General features: G+C 35.8%; 2 protein-coding genes across 2 annotated transcripts; one reads left to right on the top strand and one right to left on the bottom strand.

Annotated features, from left to right (window-relative positions):
- The first annotated feature begins 226 nt into the window (after nucleotides 1-226).
- LOC132168865 (ankyrin repeat-containing protein ITN1) lies at nucleotides 227-1,252 on the top strand. The gene is given in 2 exon segments (XM_088512412.1): nucleotides 227-462; nucleotides 552-1,252. Coding segments are annotated over 2 exon segments (747 nt in total). The 5' UTR covers nucleotides 227-328; the 3' UTR covers nucleotides 1,165-1,252.
- Nucleotides 1,253-16,221: 14,969 nt separating this feature from the next.
- On the bottom strand, nucleotides 16,222-17,514 carry LOC132171191 (heavy metal-associated isoprenylated plant protein 39-like). The gene is made up of 3 exons (XM_059582440.2): nucleotides 17,440-17,514; nucleotides 16,993-17,068; nucleotides 16,222-16,493 (listed from the first exon to the last, which is right to left on the bottom strand). Exons 1-3 carry the CDS (start codon nucleotides 17,455-17,457, stop codon nucleotides 16,222-16,224), a joined length of 366 nt encoding a protein of 121 aa, XP_059438423.1. The 5' UTR covers nucleotides 17,458-17,514.
- Nucleotides 17,515-18,051: the final 537 nt, after the last annotated feature.

Below are 18,051 nucleotides of genomic sequence, written 5' to 3'. Positions count from 1 at the left end.
CAATTTTTTTGAATAGATTCTTTTCTTAATCTTAGGTTTTAAAGGGGTCTATCACAAAGCATTGATGTGTACGTTCGCCCATCAATTAGTGGAAGACATTTGAGAGAAGGTTCGAAAGTTGCCATTGAAGTAGTTTCACAAATATTTCTCTACAATTTTTACTGCTGCGGAGTTGGGGAATGTTGAATTTCTAACCATACTTATACGTTCTGATCCTGACCTCATATGGATGGTTGATGAAAACGATCAAAATATATTTCACATATCTATTTGATATCGGTAAGAGAGTGTATTCAACCTAATACATGAGATTGGCGTTTTTAAGGATATGATTGCAGCCAATTGTGACAAAAAAGAGAACAACATGCTGCATTTAGCTGGAGAATTGGCTCCAGTAGATAGACTAAATATCGTATCAGGAGCAGTCCTTCAAATTCAGAGAGAGTTATTATGGTTTAAGATGTGTTAATATTATTGCAACTTCCTTTATCTAGTATATATATATTAGTGGCAATTTCACTGCTCAATTTATAGCTCAGTTATTGTAGGAGATTGAAAAGATTGTGCCCCCTTGCATTCTTGAAGGTAGAGAATTCAAAAGGACAAACACCCAAGGATTTATTTACAAAAACACATGAAAAGTTACATAAAGATGGTGAAAAGTGGATGAGGGGCACAACAATGTGTTGCATGCTTGTGGCAACACTGATTGCCACTGTGGTTTTCGTTGCAACCTTCACTGTACCAGGCGGCAATAATCAAGGAAAGGGAACTCCTATCTTTATGGAACATAATTGGTTTTTAGTATTCTTCCTATTGGATTCAATAGCGTTGATATCCTCTTCAACTTCAATATTAATTTTCTTGTCAATCTTCACATCTCGTTACACAAAAAAGGACTTTCTCGGTTCATTACCTAGAAGGTTGATGTTTGGACTAACCACGCTCTTCATCTCAATAGTAGGGATGGTTGTAGCCTTTGGTGCAACTTGCTTTTTGGTCTATCAACGAAAAATGACAAGGGTTCCGACTGTTATAATTGCTTAAGCTGGTGTCCCAATTTCTTGTTATGTTCTGCTACATTATGAACTTTTGATCGATATAATCAGCTTAACATACTTGTCTAGATTTCTTTTTTGGTCCCGTAAGCGTATGTTTTGCTAGAAAGTGGAAGATGTCCACTCCAAGTCTCCAACAATTGATCAGTAGAAAGAATTGCCAGAGGTAATCAAGGGATTTTGAGCAAGGAAGGCCAGGGAAAGAATGATCAATTGGCTTGATTGTAGTAAATGTGCCATTGAATAAGGACTTTCATTTGTCATGTGATGTAATATTAATATACCTCTCTTTTGACCTCCTTTTTACCCTTAAGTGACCTCCTTGTAGACAAAAAGGAAAAATAAAAAATAACATTTTACATATCTTGATTCAACCTTAATTTTACATTATTTTTATTGTTTGTAGTTTCCTAATCCATTTCGAAAGCAATGCACAATTGCAATCATTAGGCCGCCATTATAAAATGTTATGGCTATTGGGCTTAGTAAAACGTTAAGAAAGCACGGGAAAGGACACGAATCTCGAAAAGTTTCCTTCATTTATCACTGGACTTAGATTCTCTCCATTTCATTTGACATGGAGAGAAACAAGTTAAATGTTTTTAGGAGGGCAATTTTGCCATTTTATTTTTTTTGGACAAAAATGCCTTTTTTTTTTTTTTTTTTTTTTAAATTGAATAAGGAAAGGGTTACAGGGAAGGATCATTTCCACTCCTAATCCAAAAGGAAAAAAGAGGGAACGATCCTAAAAACGAAAAAGGGGTGGGCTCCCCAACAATAGACCCAAAACAAACTAAAGACGAAAACGACAGAGAAATTCTAGTAACAGTTGGGAATGAGTCAAATAAATGACTTGGCCCATCAAGCGAACCGAAACAGCCAAAAAAGGCTGTAGTAAACGGCAAAATTCCGTAAACGGAACACCCCAAAGGGTAGCCGACACGACCATCAGTGGTCGGAAAAGAACAACACAGCCGACCATCAGTAGTCGGAAAGGAGAAGATCTCTGTCAAAAATACAAACAAAGGCCAGATCAAGGATTTAGTCCAGAAAATGAACACAGTGAGCAGAAAAACACAAGGAAATACAAAGAGACAACAAATACAAGCATAATAAAATCTCCTAAACCAAAAATCAGCAACCCCAGCGGTGAAGATGGTTGAGACGCGGCGGAGGGAGGAGATGAAGCTGGAGACGATGGTGGATGGGCGTGATAGGTGGTAGGGCTGCCATGGGAAACGAGATCGGACTGCGAAGAATCCAAATCATAGTCCCACGACAAAACCGAACAAAAAGGCTAAAGCCGCGGCTTAGAGGAGGCGGAGGAGCGTCAGAGGAGAGGCTGGTGTTGGGATTCTTGGCAGAGATGGGATAAATCGCATAAGGCGATGGATAAAACCGGAGAAAAACAATCACCGGTGAGAGGCATAATAGAGAGAGAGAGGAAGAGAGATAGAAGAGGGAAGGAGAGGAAAGGAGGGGTGGGAAGAAATAGGTCAGCCGATTCTTCCCACCCCAAGTCGTTCTTTTCTCTGGCTGGAGGCGCTAGAGAGAAAAGAAAAAAACCCTAGAATTTCACTTAACTAGACAACAAAAATGCCTCTTAAAACAACTAAATGAATCCCTTCCATTTCATAGGATCCTTCTCCTCACTCTTATCACATTTGTTATACATCAACTTTAATATCCAAGTTCCCTCTAAAGACTTTGAACAAAGGAAATTAATATACCATTTGAATGTTTTGGCCACTAGCAGCTCAGCTCGCTAGCTACCGTTCTCCAAGTTTTGGTGTTCAAATTTAAATGGACAAATTAAAGTTTCCTCCAAATTGACTCACACAAATTATCACCAGTTTATTTTATAAAATACATGTAATTCTCATATACTTTATTAAACATTCATGTGATAAATTTAATATATTCGGTTGAAGCAAATTTTTCCAACCCAATTTGAAAGAAGAGAATGTCTCAAAAATAGATGTAAATTTAATAGATTGAATTAAAAAAAAAAAAAAATTGTTAAGAAAATAATTTCTTACTCACATAACAGTAAAAAGCAAGTAAGTTTGTAGAGGAAACCTAGATGTTTAACTTACTCTTGTTTGACTTTCCTTGTTGTTTCTCTTGCTAACATAATCCTTAATAATTAAAATCCTAATCTGTCATAGCTACCTAGTTGTCTCTAAAGTCTTGTTCATATTTGGTGGGAACATTAATTCTGTTCAAAATTTGGACTAAAGAAGAGTTGGTTCAAATCTCTGTTTCACTCTTCTTTTTTTTCTCCCATTATATATATATAGAGGGAGGATGGAAGGGGGTGACCAAATAATTTTTAAGGAATTTTTTTTTTTTTGGCATATTCAGCCCCCTACAACACAATTTCTTGGCACTTGGCCCCAGCCTATATTAAACTCTGCGTCCGTCCTCCGTCCCAATATAATATATATATATATATATATATTTTGGGAGTAGGGGAGGGTCATGTATTTTGACGACGTCCGGTCGTACTTGACGGAGGGTTTCTGGGAAGGATCCGCAAAGGGATCATAGGGGGCAGCAAGAGTGCTGGAGTAAGAAACCTGGGAACCAGGATTAAAAGGAGTAAATCTGTTGGTTAGGGCAACAGATGAAAATGGCAATGGGGAAGCAGTAGGAACAATGGAAGACTCTGACTTGATGGTCAGAGCCTTGGAAGTGACTTTCTCTTTATCTTTTTTGCTTGCCATGGTGGCACTGCAAAATTTCAAAAGGAAAGAAATCAGGAATAAAGATGCAAAAATCTTTAAAATATCACAAAATAATTTTAAAATTATTTTGATGCAAAGTAAAACAGTTATAATAATATGCGCCATGTGCTGGGTGCAGGTATGAACAGTAGGTAAAACACGACCGTCAGGGGGTGTGTTTAAACAAGATAAAGTCCTAATGGGAGTGGGGTACTCATCAGACTCTAATCCTGAAAACCTATTAATCAACCTATTAATATCAATCTCAAATTTGGAAACAAATTGGAACTGGATATTAGCACCAAACTTGACAGTTGAAACACCAATTTCATCAACAGAAAAAGGATAAAGCAAAGAAAGAAAAGGCATGCCAAGAATTACTTTTTCTTTCATGTTTTTAACAAGAACAACATTAGTATGAAAATGAACATCATTTTGACAAACATGAACGTTACTGAGTTCATATTTGATATGCAACTTGTTTCCACTAGCAGAATTTAATCTTTGAGCGGAAGGTTCAAAATATTTCTCAGGAACAGAATCTTCCTGGATGCAATTTAAATCAGAACCAGAATCAATTAAAGCAATAGCATCAAAAGAATATTCATCAGAAATACGGATATGAACTTTTGAATACCATTTGGGAGGAATAACTTTACTAATCATACTGACAACCTTAACCTCATCAGAGAGAGGTTTATGGGTGGATTCAGCCTCATCATCATGCTCAGAAATTTTATTGTCTTCGTTACTGGAAGCACTTTCTGGAAAACATTTGTTAAGATTTAACAGCAGGAGCTGTTGTTGTAAATCTTTGTTTTCAGTTTTCACAGCTTGCAGGTCAGTCTGCAATTTCACAATATCTTTCTTGATGTTACTGATCTCATGCTGCAATTCTGAGACAGTAAGCACTTTGTTTTTCGGGTTTGAAAAACGTTTCAAAGTGTCTTCAAGAGAGATCTTGGAACTAGCTGGTTTTTCAAAACCTTTTAACATGAGTTTCTTAAGTTTTTTAAGATACTCTTCTTTTAACTCAGGATTATCAATTTTTGAAATCAAAGTTAAAAGCAAATCTTCTTGCTCTTCTGATTTGGACATCATTGAACAAGTTTTTGTGTTGCAGCAAGAACCAGCACAGTTCTCAAATTTATAACAGTTTTCATAAACAGAAGAATCAGGATGATAATCAGAATCCGAAGAGGATGGAAGATCATCATTGGAAGAATAATCAGAAAAACCATTGTTTTGGAAAATTCTGAATATCTTTTGCTTTTCATCGTCCTTGATGTTTAAAGCATTAATCTCTTGTTTAATCTTTTTGGGAGGTTTAGGGCACTTGTCAGCATAGTGTCCTGCTTCTCCACAATTAAAACATTTATCTTTTGAAAAATATTTTTCAAACTTAGAACTCTTGCTCCGTTTGGGAGACTTAGACTTAGAAAATTTAGGTTTGTTAAATTTTCTTGTCTTAGATCTGTTGTAATATGGAGGGGAAGATTTCACGAAATCTTTTCTGGTTTTCTTCTTATGCTTCTTTGAAGGAGCAATAGGAGGCAAACCGAATTGTTCGCAGAAATTTCCCATTTCATACTTAGCTTTCTTGGCGTTCTTAAGCTGCTGTCGGATCATTTTTTGATCGATGCACATCTTAATACCAAGTTTTTTCACTGTGGAGAACAAATCTCCATAGGTTAATCTTTCAAAATCAATAAGACCAGTGTTAGTACTGATCAATTCATCTTTAACCTTGTGAGCAAATAATGAAGGCAATTCATCAATAAACTTTTCTTTCCAATAAGGTTTTTGGCTATCAGACCTCATCATAACACGGGAAAGAAAAACATCTTGATACCATCTATAATCAGACATAGTAGGGCATCGAAGATTGTTCAAATAATCAGAAATACGAGAAGTAATGTTGGAGGGAGTTCCAACAAAATTCTTGATAATTGTATAAATCAAGGTGTTAACACCATCAGGTTCACCCATGCCAACGTCCTCATTGAAAATGGGTATACCTTCCTCATCACACTTTACTGCTTTCCTGATCTGGTTTCTTCTATCTTCAGTGAGATAATTATCCCACCAATTTCGAAGGGTTCCAGAAAAACCAGTAGCAAGTAAATCCACAATATCAGTCTGGCTTTTACTGTGGTTTGAGATGTAGGCATTAGCAACCATGGCCATATGATTCATCTTGTTGAGCAGTTCTTGCTCAGACAAGCCATCAATATTCCATTCATACAGCTTATGAGCAGAAACAGAAAACTGGGTTTGCAAAAACCTTTCCTCAAATTGTAAATCAGGAGGGGTAGGTTTTGGATAAAAATTCTTTGTCTGATTGAAAGTTCTAGATCCGTCAAAGATCCTTTGGAGTTTTGGCTCCATTTCAATCTTACCAAAGTTTTGTTCAAGAACTTTGATGTCAGAATCAGTGGAATCAGCAGAGGATTCAGAATCAGATGAAAAAGCTTTTTCCATGGCAAAATTCTGACCAGAGGTACTGGCTCGAGTCGTCTTTAACTCAGTCAGTTCTGCAAGCAATTTGTTCACTTTCTCAGTGTTCTTCTGAGAAGTGGTTTTTAAACCAGGGGATTTCTTTAAATCAGGGAGAGAAATCAGTGGTTTTTCAATCTTTGGGGGAACAGAGGAAATCTTTAAATCAGAGGAAGAAGAGGGAAGTTTTTCTTCAATCCGATCTAACTGTTGTCCTATGATATGGAGAGAATGGGAAACAAAATTGTTTTGCTCGATGATTCTCCTATCGTTAGTGATAGGGTCGTTATCATGAGTTTTGAAAGGGGAACATTTAACAACCATATTGTTGACATCAAGAAGAGTGTTTTCAGTGGGAGGATAGGAAGATCTGATGACAGATTTATCCTCTTTGACAAACTTCTTTTTGACAACGTTCAAATCATTTTCGTCCGGAAAATGTTTTTGAAGAAAATCGAAAAACAAAATGTGAGTCTGGGACTCGATCATAGCTTCAGCCCATTGGACCTTGATACGATCTCGTTCCTTTTGAGAATATTTGGCACGGTAAGCATGCCGCAACTCACGATTTTCTTTTGAAGAAAAATCTTTGTTCAAAGCAGACCAATCAATGACAGAGAAGAAATCTCTGATATGAGCAGTGATAACATTACACTGATGGGGAAAATCAGAAGGAATAGGAGCAACAAAATCAGAAGCAGAGGGAGAGAGAGATCCACGATCGTCATCCGTTAGGGGATGATTTTTCATAGAATAAAAAGCAGATGAAACTTGGGAATCGGTAGAAATTCCTTTGAGTTTCAAACCAGGATTAACAGTGGGATGAAGATGAGGAGAATCGTTAAGGGATTTGTCGACATCTTTATCTCTACGACGGAGTCCTTCTGAGGTCGTTGAACCCGCAAAAGAATTCCTTCGTTCGTTAATCAACAAGGGACGTTCAATTCTATTTGAATATCCCAAATCAGCAAAATTGATTTTAACATATCCATCCATGTATTGTTGGATGTAATCAAGATTAGAGGCATCGTTAACTAAACGCTTGCTGAACAAGGTAATAGTCTGATTATTACCCGAGACCGGAAAGGTCTGTTCAACAGTTTTGACAGAATATTGAATCTTAAAAGAAGATTGAAACCAAGTAGTATTGTAGACATCCCTAGCGTCCAGCTTGGGAATGTTCCACTTACTGAAATCATTATCACCATCAACCAAAATATTTTCATAGTTAACCACGTCCGGTGGCAAACTGGAATTAGAGCTAACAGAAGAATTAGATCTCCACATTATGACACACAGACTAAACTCAAAATCACTCACTGGGTGAAGTCTTAAAGGATCTCATCCTAGGTACTCACTCACTGAAAAACTTCCTAAAGACACTAGACTATCTGCACATACCCTTGGCCTAGCCCTCAGCTGAAACCAGAACTATTCACACATACCCTTGGCCTAGCCCACAGCTCTTCTTCACGCCCTAACGCCAACCCAGGCTTAAGCGGGACTTACAGATACCTCGACTACTGTAGTGACGGGGTGGTGAACTACCGTTCCTTACAACAAAGGTGACGGGGTGGCAGACTACCGTCTAACGACACAGAGAAAGGTTAACAGGGGGTAAATAAAAAGGAGGAGGCAAAGACTATGCACTCAGGGGGGGAAAGAGAGAGAAGATGTATAATCAAGGCAGCAAAGAGACCGACAACTCTCACGGCTCTGATACCATGGGAGGGGGAAAGGTGGAAGCGCAGTATGCATATAGATGCAGGGGATGAGGGGAGGTGATAATAGATGCAGAAAATAAGCAGTTTAAATCAAAGCAGTAGAACCGACCAATGTGGCGGTATGACAATCGATAATCAAAATAAACAACTGAAATTGAAAGCAGTTGATAAAACTTAAACTCAGAAAACAGATAATCGTTATAGATTATGTGATAAAACCTTTACAGGAGTAAGCGTTCGGACTTACTGAAGTAAGGACAGAAGAAGAAGAATCTGAAGGGGAATGGCTGGAGGATAGAGTGTTTCAAAGAACCTCTCAAAATGCCTCTCCAAATGCCTCTAAGGGATTTGGGGAAGGGGAGCCCGTTATATAGGCTGAACAAAAAGTAAAAATAGTAAATTACAATCATGAGCCGCGTTCATGCGGTCAAAAGTAAACAGTAAAATTAAACAGTACAGGCACGTCTGGCGCCAGTCTGAACAGTGAAAACATCAATCTGAAACAGTAGATTGTCGGCACTATAGTGTCGGCAGACAAATCTTGAACAGTGAGTGAACAGTGCATCTGAACAGTAATCCTGCGTGTGTCGTCCGGACATGAACAGTAAAAGTGAACAGTGATTTTGCACAGTAACTCCAAGTATAAATGAACAGTGATCCGTCTAAGATCAAGGAGAATCAAGTCTGAAACCAGTCGTCCTGAGCTGGCTTTGTCGAAACTGAACTATACTGGCCGTTATGGAGCCAGTTTTTGGGAAAACCTGAGAAAACTAGCCGTTTGGAAGGCTAGATAAAACTTGAAATATGAGGGCCGTTAGGGACCCAACCATTCACATGTCTTCAGCCCCTGGGTAGGGGTAGTAGTCCTGTGAGTCTTCAAAATATGGAGGAACCTGGATGGGCTTTTCTGCAGATGGCTTAGACGTCTCGTCTTCGTCATCTTCCAAATTATCCAGGGCAGCAAGCAAGGCTTCAATCATTTCTTTCTTCTTGGAAGAATTCTTCTTTGAAGAGCTTGAAGAAGCCGAATGGGAGGAAGCAGGGGAACTTTCTTTTTCTCGTTTTGGAGAAGAGAAAGCACTAGGGGGAATCAGCAAATTGGACAGGGCAGACGCCTTTGGGGCAGGAAGGGCCTTGGGAGCGTGAACCATGTCTTTAACAGCAAGGACAATGGAATCATTTAGTGAGCATTTATCCCACCATTTGATATACCAATGTCTTTGAATTTTGTCTTCCGAGAGGTGGTATTGCCATCTCAGAATCCAAGGAATCTTGAATTTTTTAACAAAATGAAGCATAGTAGAAAACTTTGCTCCATAGGAATCAACCTTGTAATGACCTTTGAATATTTGAAAGGCATCAACAAGTTGGAGGGGGAGGATATCAGGGAGACAACCAAATTGGTTCCACCACCTGGAGAACCAGAGAGGGAGGATACCATAGAAATCTTTATCAAAACTGACAAACTAAGAATGTTCAAATTTCGAGGTTTGATGAAGCAGAAATTTGAAAAAGGCATCCACGTAATCATAATAATTACAGGGGATGTTGAACCCGTTAAGGGACCTGGAATCAGAAGGGTGATTACCCCATTCTTTTTCCAAAATAACTTTCTTGAAATAAACATTGTGGTAAACTGTTTTCTGGGGGTTAATCTTATCCGGGATGGTTTTGAAGAAAACAGAACCTGTTTGTTTCAGGATAGCAGAATAATAAGCCAAATTTTTCGAAGGATGCTCAGAGATCCAATGAAAGTTTGGGGGAAAATAGGAGACGACAAAGACTATGCACTCAGGGGGGGAAAGAGAGAGAAGATGTATAATCAAGGCAGCAAAGAGACCGACCAATGTGGCGGTATGACAATCGATAATCAAAATAAACAACTGAAATTGAAAGCAGTTGATAAAACTTAAACTCAGAAAACAGATAATCGTTATAGATTATGTGATAAAACCTTTACAGGAGTAAGCGTTCGGATTTACTGAAGTAAGGACAGAAGAAGAAGAATCTGAAGGGGAATGGCTGGAGGATAGAGTGTTTCAAAGAACCTCTCAAAATGCCTCTCCAAATGCCTCTGCCTTACAAAGGGGAAGGGGAGCCCGTTATATAGGCTGAACAAAAAGTAAAATTACAATCATGAGCCGCGTTCATGCGGTCAAAAGTAAACAGTAAAATTAAACAGTACAGGCACGTCTGGCGCCAGTCTGAATAGTGAAAGCATCAATCTGAAACAGTAGATTGTCGGCACTGTAGTGTCGGCAGACAAATCTTGAACAGTGAGTGAACAGTGCATCTGAACAGTAATCCTGCGCGTGTCGTCCGGACATGAACAGTAAAAGTGAACAGTGATTTTGCACAGTAACTCCAAGTATAAATGAACAGTGATCCGTCTAAGATCAAGGAGAACCAAATCTGAAACCAGTCGTCCTGAGCTGGCTTTGTCGAATCTGAACTATACTGGCCGTTATGGAGCCAGTCTTGAAAACCCAAATTATTCTTCATTATCGAGAGGACCAATAGAGTCAAGATAGGTCTGAATCCATTGCTTCTTTTTCGAACAATATTTGGGGACAGGAGGAGGAGAAGGGGCAGAATATGGCATTATGGCATCATATCTGCAAGTCATGAGCTCAACCTTTTTAACAATGGGACCAATTTTTGGAGACATTGTCCAGGTTTTGCATTGGAACCAGAGTCTTACAATTTGTTCTTGATTTCTGGCATATTTCCATTTGAGAAACCAAGGAATTCTGAATTCTCTGGAAAAATAAAGCATGGGAGAAAAAATGGGGTTGTAATGGGCAATAAAGCCTTTACAAGCAACATGTGAGGAGAAAAGGTGGAAAGCATAAACAAGGGGATCAGGAAGAACATCAATTGATAGACCAAAGTAATCCCACCAAGGAATTGGTTTATATATATATAAACCACAAACCAAAAATATAACATTCCAAACCACAACATACAACAGAAGACATTAATAAGATTAGCTAACCCATCATCACCTAACATACATGTCTTCTTGAAGATCAGTAACAGAAAAGATTTAAATACATAATCACCCGCACAATAATCTTCTTTTCCTTCTTTTTTGTTTTTTTTTTCACAAGCGTTCGGATACTTCTCTGCGCTTCCAACAGACTAATCTATACGTTCTTGTAAGGATTATAGGCCTAGTAGGCACTCACAAGCTTGTCCACATCATCCTTCTTTGGCTCTGGCTCTTCTTTCTTATTTTCTTTCTCCTTCTTCTTTGGCTCTGGCTCTCCTTCCTTAGTTTCTTTCTCCTTCTTCTTATCCTTCTTTGGCTCTTGATCTTTCTCCTATTTGGGGTGCAATATTTTTCTGTTCAAAATTTGGATGAAAGAAGAGTTATTTGAAAATGGGGCTAAACCCATGTGAGAATTGAGATAGATACTAATTTTAAATGTTTTCTTCTAATATGTGAGAGAATGTTGTCTTATTATAGTGTTGATTAATACTCACGAAATAAGAGAATGTGAAATAAAAAAAATAAAAATTAACACATTTTAATCACATACTAATACGTATCAGCAAGTTGTGAAAGAATTATAGATTAGACTAAGTTTAGCATTTTTTTTTATTAAAAAAAAAAGGAATGGAGATGGTTTTAAGGAGAAATTTGAAGAGGTGATTGGTTGAGGAATATGTGGATTTGGTATAATTTAGTCAATTAATGGCAAAAGAAAATGAAACGTGTGAGATTGAGGTTATGTTATGTTGGGTCAAAAACGTGTACACGTACGATTAACGCGAATGCAGAAATGGGGTGTCCATTTTGTAATATTCCTTTGATATTCCTCTTTGATGAAAACAAGTAAACTCCTCTCAACGACCATTTCACACCAGAAAAATTAAGTCTAACAAAGTTTTCGTCTGAATTAAATACACACAGAAAAAGCACACGTCTTAGCACACCAACTTAAGTGGAAAAATGTATCCATTTGTTAATGTTTTTTTAGATGGTGTTTTTTTGTTGAAAAAAGTGTTATAATATGCCATAAAGATGAAAGCTGTCTTAAGTATTTTGTGTTAATTTAGTTGTTTGTTAATAGTTTCATTTCGAAAAATATAAAACAAAAGAGAAGAAAAAAATGTTATCAAACAAAGCTGACCTATTCTCTACTCTACCTAATATGGGGTGCGGTTGCAGTTCAAGATAATAATTGCTAACTATATTCACTTATATACACCTACATGATATACAAAATTAATACATGTGCTCAGGTGATTAAATGCGTTTGGTCTCACGATTCACATGCCTAACATGCATCTTTTAAAAAAAAATTTAAAAGTATTTTATTTGGGGCGCCTTTTTTCTTTTTTTTTTTTTTTTTTTTTTTTAAGTTGGTTGGAAAATGCAAAAAAAAAAATTCATGTATTTGTGCAACAGTCAAAAGAGTGTATTTTTAAAAGTATATAATTTTAAACGCTCATACGCTCAGTTGACACAAATGACACTCTTTTACATATTTACCAAATATTTAATTGTATTTTTAAAAATTATGTTTTCATTAACTGCATATTTTTTTTTTTTTTTTTTTTTTTTTTATTAAATTCTCAAAATGCATATTTTAAAACTGCTAAGCCAAACTATTAGAACAGTTTTCAAAGTGCTAAGCACCAAGTTAAGTTACACCAGCAATAAAGGAAAAGTGTGTACAAGAACTTATCAGAGTGTGTCGGCAGAGAATAACTCCGATGCTTAAATCAAAAATATACTTAAACAGAATAAACATAATTCATCTGTAATGGGTGACATGGATGTAGTATTTATAGGTAATTACTTTTTAGCCATCCATATCACCCATTTATGGATAGATTACATAATATATATATATATATATATATATATATATATATATATATATATATTTTAGCTGATCCTTAGCATTATTCTTCCTTTTTTTATAGCTTTCTAGCTTGGGCGTTGGAGGCTTGATTTAGTTGATTTATGGGAACAAGCCAACAAGGCTAAAATACGGGAATTCGATTCCCTTGGGCTTGAAATATGGAAAGTTATGATTCGTTGCTATTGTGGAGTTTATCACTGCTTCAACTGTGAGCCTGGATTGTTGGACTTGTCCGTGGGCTTTGCTCACCCGTTTGGGCCTTTAGTTCTTGGGCGATTAGATGCAGTGGACTTAATGGGCCAGTCCCTCTGTCTAAATTTATTTCTTCATGGCACAGCTGGCAGGAGCTCATCTACCTATTTAGAGTTGTAAATGAGATCTCCCGCTTTGAATAAAATTAAAAAAAAAAGTTGGAAATGAGTCGAGCTCGGGCGAGTTGAGGTACCAACAACTACCATCATGAAACATTTAAACATGCACAGGGATTCTGGTTGTCATAACTTGTCATAACTTGGCCCGGCAACAAAGTCTCAAAACATTTACAATCTTGTTTAACAAAGTCGTGAAGCATATATTGGCATATGTAATTTTGTTGTTATGAGTAATTCAGATAATAATTATGAGAGAGTTTTTATAGGACCCACCTATCTCATAAGTGACTGGACAATCCAAAATTTAAACAGAAGAGAAAAATTGTCTTAAAATGACAATTTTGGTTTTTAAAAGAACCGACTCTTCTTTGATTGATCATTTGGTCATGAGCAACGATATACAGTACTAATACTTGCTCACAAGTGATTGAGTGTATTCAGTCTCGTGATTTCACAGGCCAAACATGCATCTTTAAACAAAATTATAAAAAAGTCTTCTATTTGAGAGTGCAATAATTGAAGGAGCGAACAAAAATTCGTGTTTTTGTACAATAGTTGAAAGGATGTGTTTTAAGGAATATATTGTTAAATAATATTTATTCAAAAAGCTTAAGCTGATAGGAAGAGATAAATCACTTAATCAATACTTTAACATATATGATTTTAAATGCTCAGTTGACACAAATCACATGTTTTAAAACTGTTAAACCAAACAAACACTATATGCTTGTGAGAATATGAAATTGAGAGGAATTGGGTGGTTAAAAATTGAGGGACAAAATTGTAATTTTACTTTTTTTAAGACAATTTTACCCCTTAAAAGTAACCAACCGGTTACCTTAATCTTATGCTCTCTCTTCATATGATTCTTCTAATCCTCCCGCATTGTTGAGTATGACAACGACTAGTTATTTCTTTAGCCAAAATTACTCGTGGAGTATACAACGCAGAGCATGCAGTATACCAAATTTTTTGGTATGCATTTCTTTCTTCTTAAATCAAAAGATCGTATGTTTGTTAATGTGTTTTGAGAATTTTTTTTAAAATTTTTTTTTTTTTATGCTCCATGTTCATTGCATTATTGTGAGCTTTTGTCCATAACTAATTCAACAGTACAAGTGTCTTATGAATACTCTAATTTTGGTGTCTGATTTTTATTGAGAAAGAGTTTTTCTCTAAATCACGTTGGAGGAATTCCTCCTTCTCAATCTATATAATGATATGTGTCACTTGAGGATGAGGAAATTAATTACATGTTTTTAATTTTTAATTTTTTTTAAAAGATAGGAACAAACTTGAAAGAAATTTTATTAAAAAAACACGTGAAAAGCATGTACTAAAAGATATGTGTCACTTTTATATATTGGGTTGGAGGAAGAAAACACATTCTGAAGAAGTATTTGTTGTTTTTTGTTTGTTTTTGGGTAACACTTAACCCCCTCAAACTATCACCCTAATGATAATCTACCATTCAAACTATCAATTGCGATAATTTACCCTCAAAACTACCAAAACAACGATAATGTACCTCTAATTTTAACAAAATGACGAGATTATCCTTACTAAAATAAAAACAAAAATACTAATTTTTTTTTTTTCAAAATTTTAAGGGTATTTTTGTCTTATTGAAAATTCTATAGGAGTAATTTCGTCATTTTGTTAGCATTTGGAAGTACATTGTCATTTTTTTGGTAGTTTGAGCGGTAGATTATTATTGGGGTGGTAGTTTGAGCAGTTTAAGTGGACTTTATCCTTTGTTTTTGTTTTCCTAATTAATGTGAGAATGCAGTTTTGAAAATTGACAATATTGATTAGAGTTCATTATTAGATTACTATTTTCATTTTTTTTTTTTTTGACATGTTCGCACAAGAGAGGGGGGAAAGGAATTCGAACTAATGACCTCCGTTTTATAAAGCGTGATTCCAACCGATTGAGCTACTTCTGGAAGACACTCTCTCATCAAAACTAGTCAAGCCACCATCACCCAAAGGAAAGAAAACTATTTGCACCAATTCCTAGTCGAGAGATATTAGACATTATTTTGCTTTACATTTTTTTTTTTTGCAAATTCACTATTGTATTTATGAAACCTATGGAAGGGGGTTGAATTCAATAGTGATTTTACAAATTCGTTGTATCAAGATGTACAGCAAAATGATTTCTTTATTTTTTCTCTCCAGTATTTGTGGCTTTATATAATAGTAACATCCAGATGGAAGGGGGTTAAAAAATAAAATAAAACAGCACAAAAGTATTAAATTGTTGTGTTGATTATGACGTGTAGCTCAATTGGCTAAATACCACGTCTCAGGTTAATAATTTGAATATTTCTTTTCCTCTCCCTCCCCTGGGGCCATATTAAAAAAAGTTTTGAAAAAAAAAACGCTTTTTTTTTTTTTTTGTTTTTTTTGTTTTTGTTTTTGTTTTTTCGAGTTGAAATAGTAATCTCTTATAAATCAAAAGGAGTACAATACTCTGAATAAAACTAGAACATTCCCCCATCCTAGCAAATGGGTGATGGAAGTCTTTGCCATAAGATGGGTTGCTTCATTAGCCTCCCTTTTGGTGTTCATAACGGACCAATAAGGGAAACTATGTAACTAAACTTTGGTATCCTCAATCATTTGGCCATAGCGACTCCAGCAAGGGCTATCTTGTCTCGATGCATTTACAATTTATAAAAAACTCTTATGTTGATGTAAAAACCACAAACCAAAAATATAATATTCCCAATTACAACACATACAAGATAAAACATTTGTAAGATTAACTAACCCATCATCACCCACTGCACATAAAGCACTTACTGTACATGAAGCCTCTCTCAGTGATGTATTCTAGCACACCAGTAACACAAAAGATTTTTCTGTTACTGTACATATCACCCACAATCATCTTTTTTTTTTTTTTTTTTTTCATATGATTCTTCTAAGGTCTAAGAATCAGCAAATTACACAAGGTTTCCAACAGACTAAACTTGGGATGTGTAAGGATTATAGGCCTGGTAGGCACTCACAAGCTTGGCCACATCATCCTTCTTTGTCTCTTCCTCCTTTTTTTTGGATGAACTCTCAGGCTCTTCCTTCTTCTTCTTCTTCTTCTTCTCAGCCTCTTCTGCTGGTAAAACAAATGATATTTCGGCTTTGCAAAGCCCACTCAGCTTTTTGACTACACCAACCGGATCCATGTTCCCGATAAGGGTCAATTCCTGGGCCTTCATGTTTATGGAGATTGAATCCACACCTAAAAAAATTACGTTACAGAACCAGTCAAATTTGTCAGCCTTTCATGCCTTAAGATCTGCCATTTCTTTCTGTAAATATATACCATAACAATCTAAAAACCTAAAGAGATGAAAGTATGAAAGAACCACACATAATTAATTGGTTCCACACGTCAAAACATTTTCTTAGCTATATCTTTCCTTAATTATTTGACTATATACAAAGACTATTTATAAAAAAAGAGTTTGACTTCTACATAATCAACAATAAATTTAATTTACACAAACCATCTTATAACTCTTGCATTCTTGTAACTATTATTTCAATAATTTCTTTATGTAAATAAAAGAAAATTCAAGAAATAAATCAAACTAACTAACTTATTGCTGTAATCAGATTGAATTATTGAAACAGATTTTCCTTTCAAGTTTTGAACCAAATAACATGATTATAATATCAGAGACTACCAAAGGGGTTATAGCTAGCAGATTAATTACAATCAGGTAAAAATGCTATACCTGGAAAATCAGAGATTGACTTCATGGCGTTTTGCTTCGCTGTTTCATCATGCACGTCCACCTTCAATATCACTTTCTGTCATAAAACATGATAGAAATCCATTAAGATTTATATATCAGGGAAAAATTAAAGTGTAAAAAAACAAAAACAAGCTGGAACATTACTGCAAGCAACCGCAGTATACAACCAAACTCAACTTCCATATCATCACAAACACCTTATCCATTATCTATATAACTCTATCAGGGATTCCCCAGCTTCTAAGCAGGAACAAATTCTCAGAAGTTTTCCAAAACTTGCCTTTAGCAATGATTCTAGTTCTGATTTCCCATTTTATTTGCACGACTATCTTTTCTTCTGCCCAAAGATGGTTGCCATGCTTAAAAATTAACAACATCTAATGGCTGATAATAATTAAAATTAAAATTTACTTGCAAAATTTGTACCTTTATCGGCTGCGACATTTCCTGATGGAGGAGCCTCACGCAGTGCTTCAGAACGTCACACGCCGTATAATCTGATTCGAGAATGACATACTATTTTTTTTTTCCTCTTATTCCCAATGACATAAATGTAAGTAATCTATAATTATATAGTATAAGGTATACAAGCTATCATCACTCCTTTACACGTTCTCTTTTGTCCGCTTCTTCACGCTACTTATAAGGTTTTGTTTTTTGTGTTTTTTTTTTTTTAAAATACTACATTTTTACCATATCTGGTTAGAGAATAAGAGAACAATACGTTTGTCAAAAAGGATTTTATATAAAAAATGAATAATGTTGAGAGATAAAGCGGTTATGAAGTAGTTACCAAAAGTACATTAATATACATAATTAAATACAAGTACTTTAGCCCAAAAGCCTAAGTTAATAGGTTAAGGTCCACTTATGTATATTAAGCATTTTTTTTTTTAAAAATATTTTCTCAATATGGGACCCAATATTCACAAGTACACTCACAATAATCTTCCCGTTGCGAGTTTTTACCGAAAGTACATTAATATAACATAATTGAACACAACTCTAGTCCAAAAGCCTAAGCTAATGGACTAAGGT

The sequence above is a fragment of the Corylus avellana genome, chromosome 1 (assembly GCF_965113065.1).
Source record: "Corylus avellana chromosome 1, dhCorAvel1.hap1.2, whole genome shotgun sequence".
NCBI classification, from domain to species: Eukaryota; Viridiplantae; Streptophyta; class Magnoliopsida; order Fagales; family Betulaceae; genus Corylus; species Corylus avellana.
Note: the sequence above shows the minus strand (reverse complement) of the source record. Positions and strands in the feature narration are given on the sequence as shown.

Bases quoted from the DNA above. Each gene is read 5' to 3' on its own strand.
- LOC132171191 (XM_059582440.2), bottom strand. The intron at 16,494-16,992 runs GTATAGCATTTT...TAATTTTTTTAG, and splicing joins GTCAATCTCTGATTTTCCAG to GTGTGGATTCAATCTCCATA.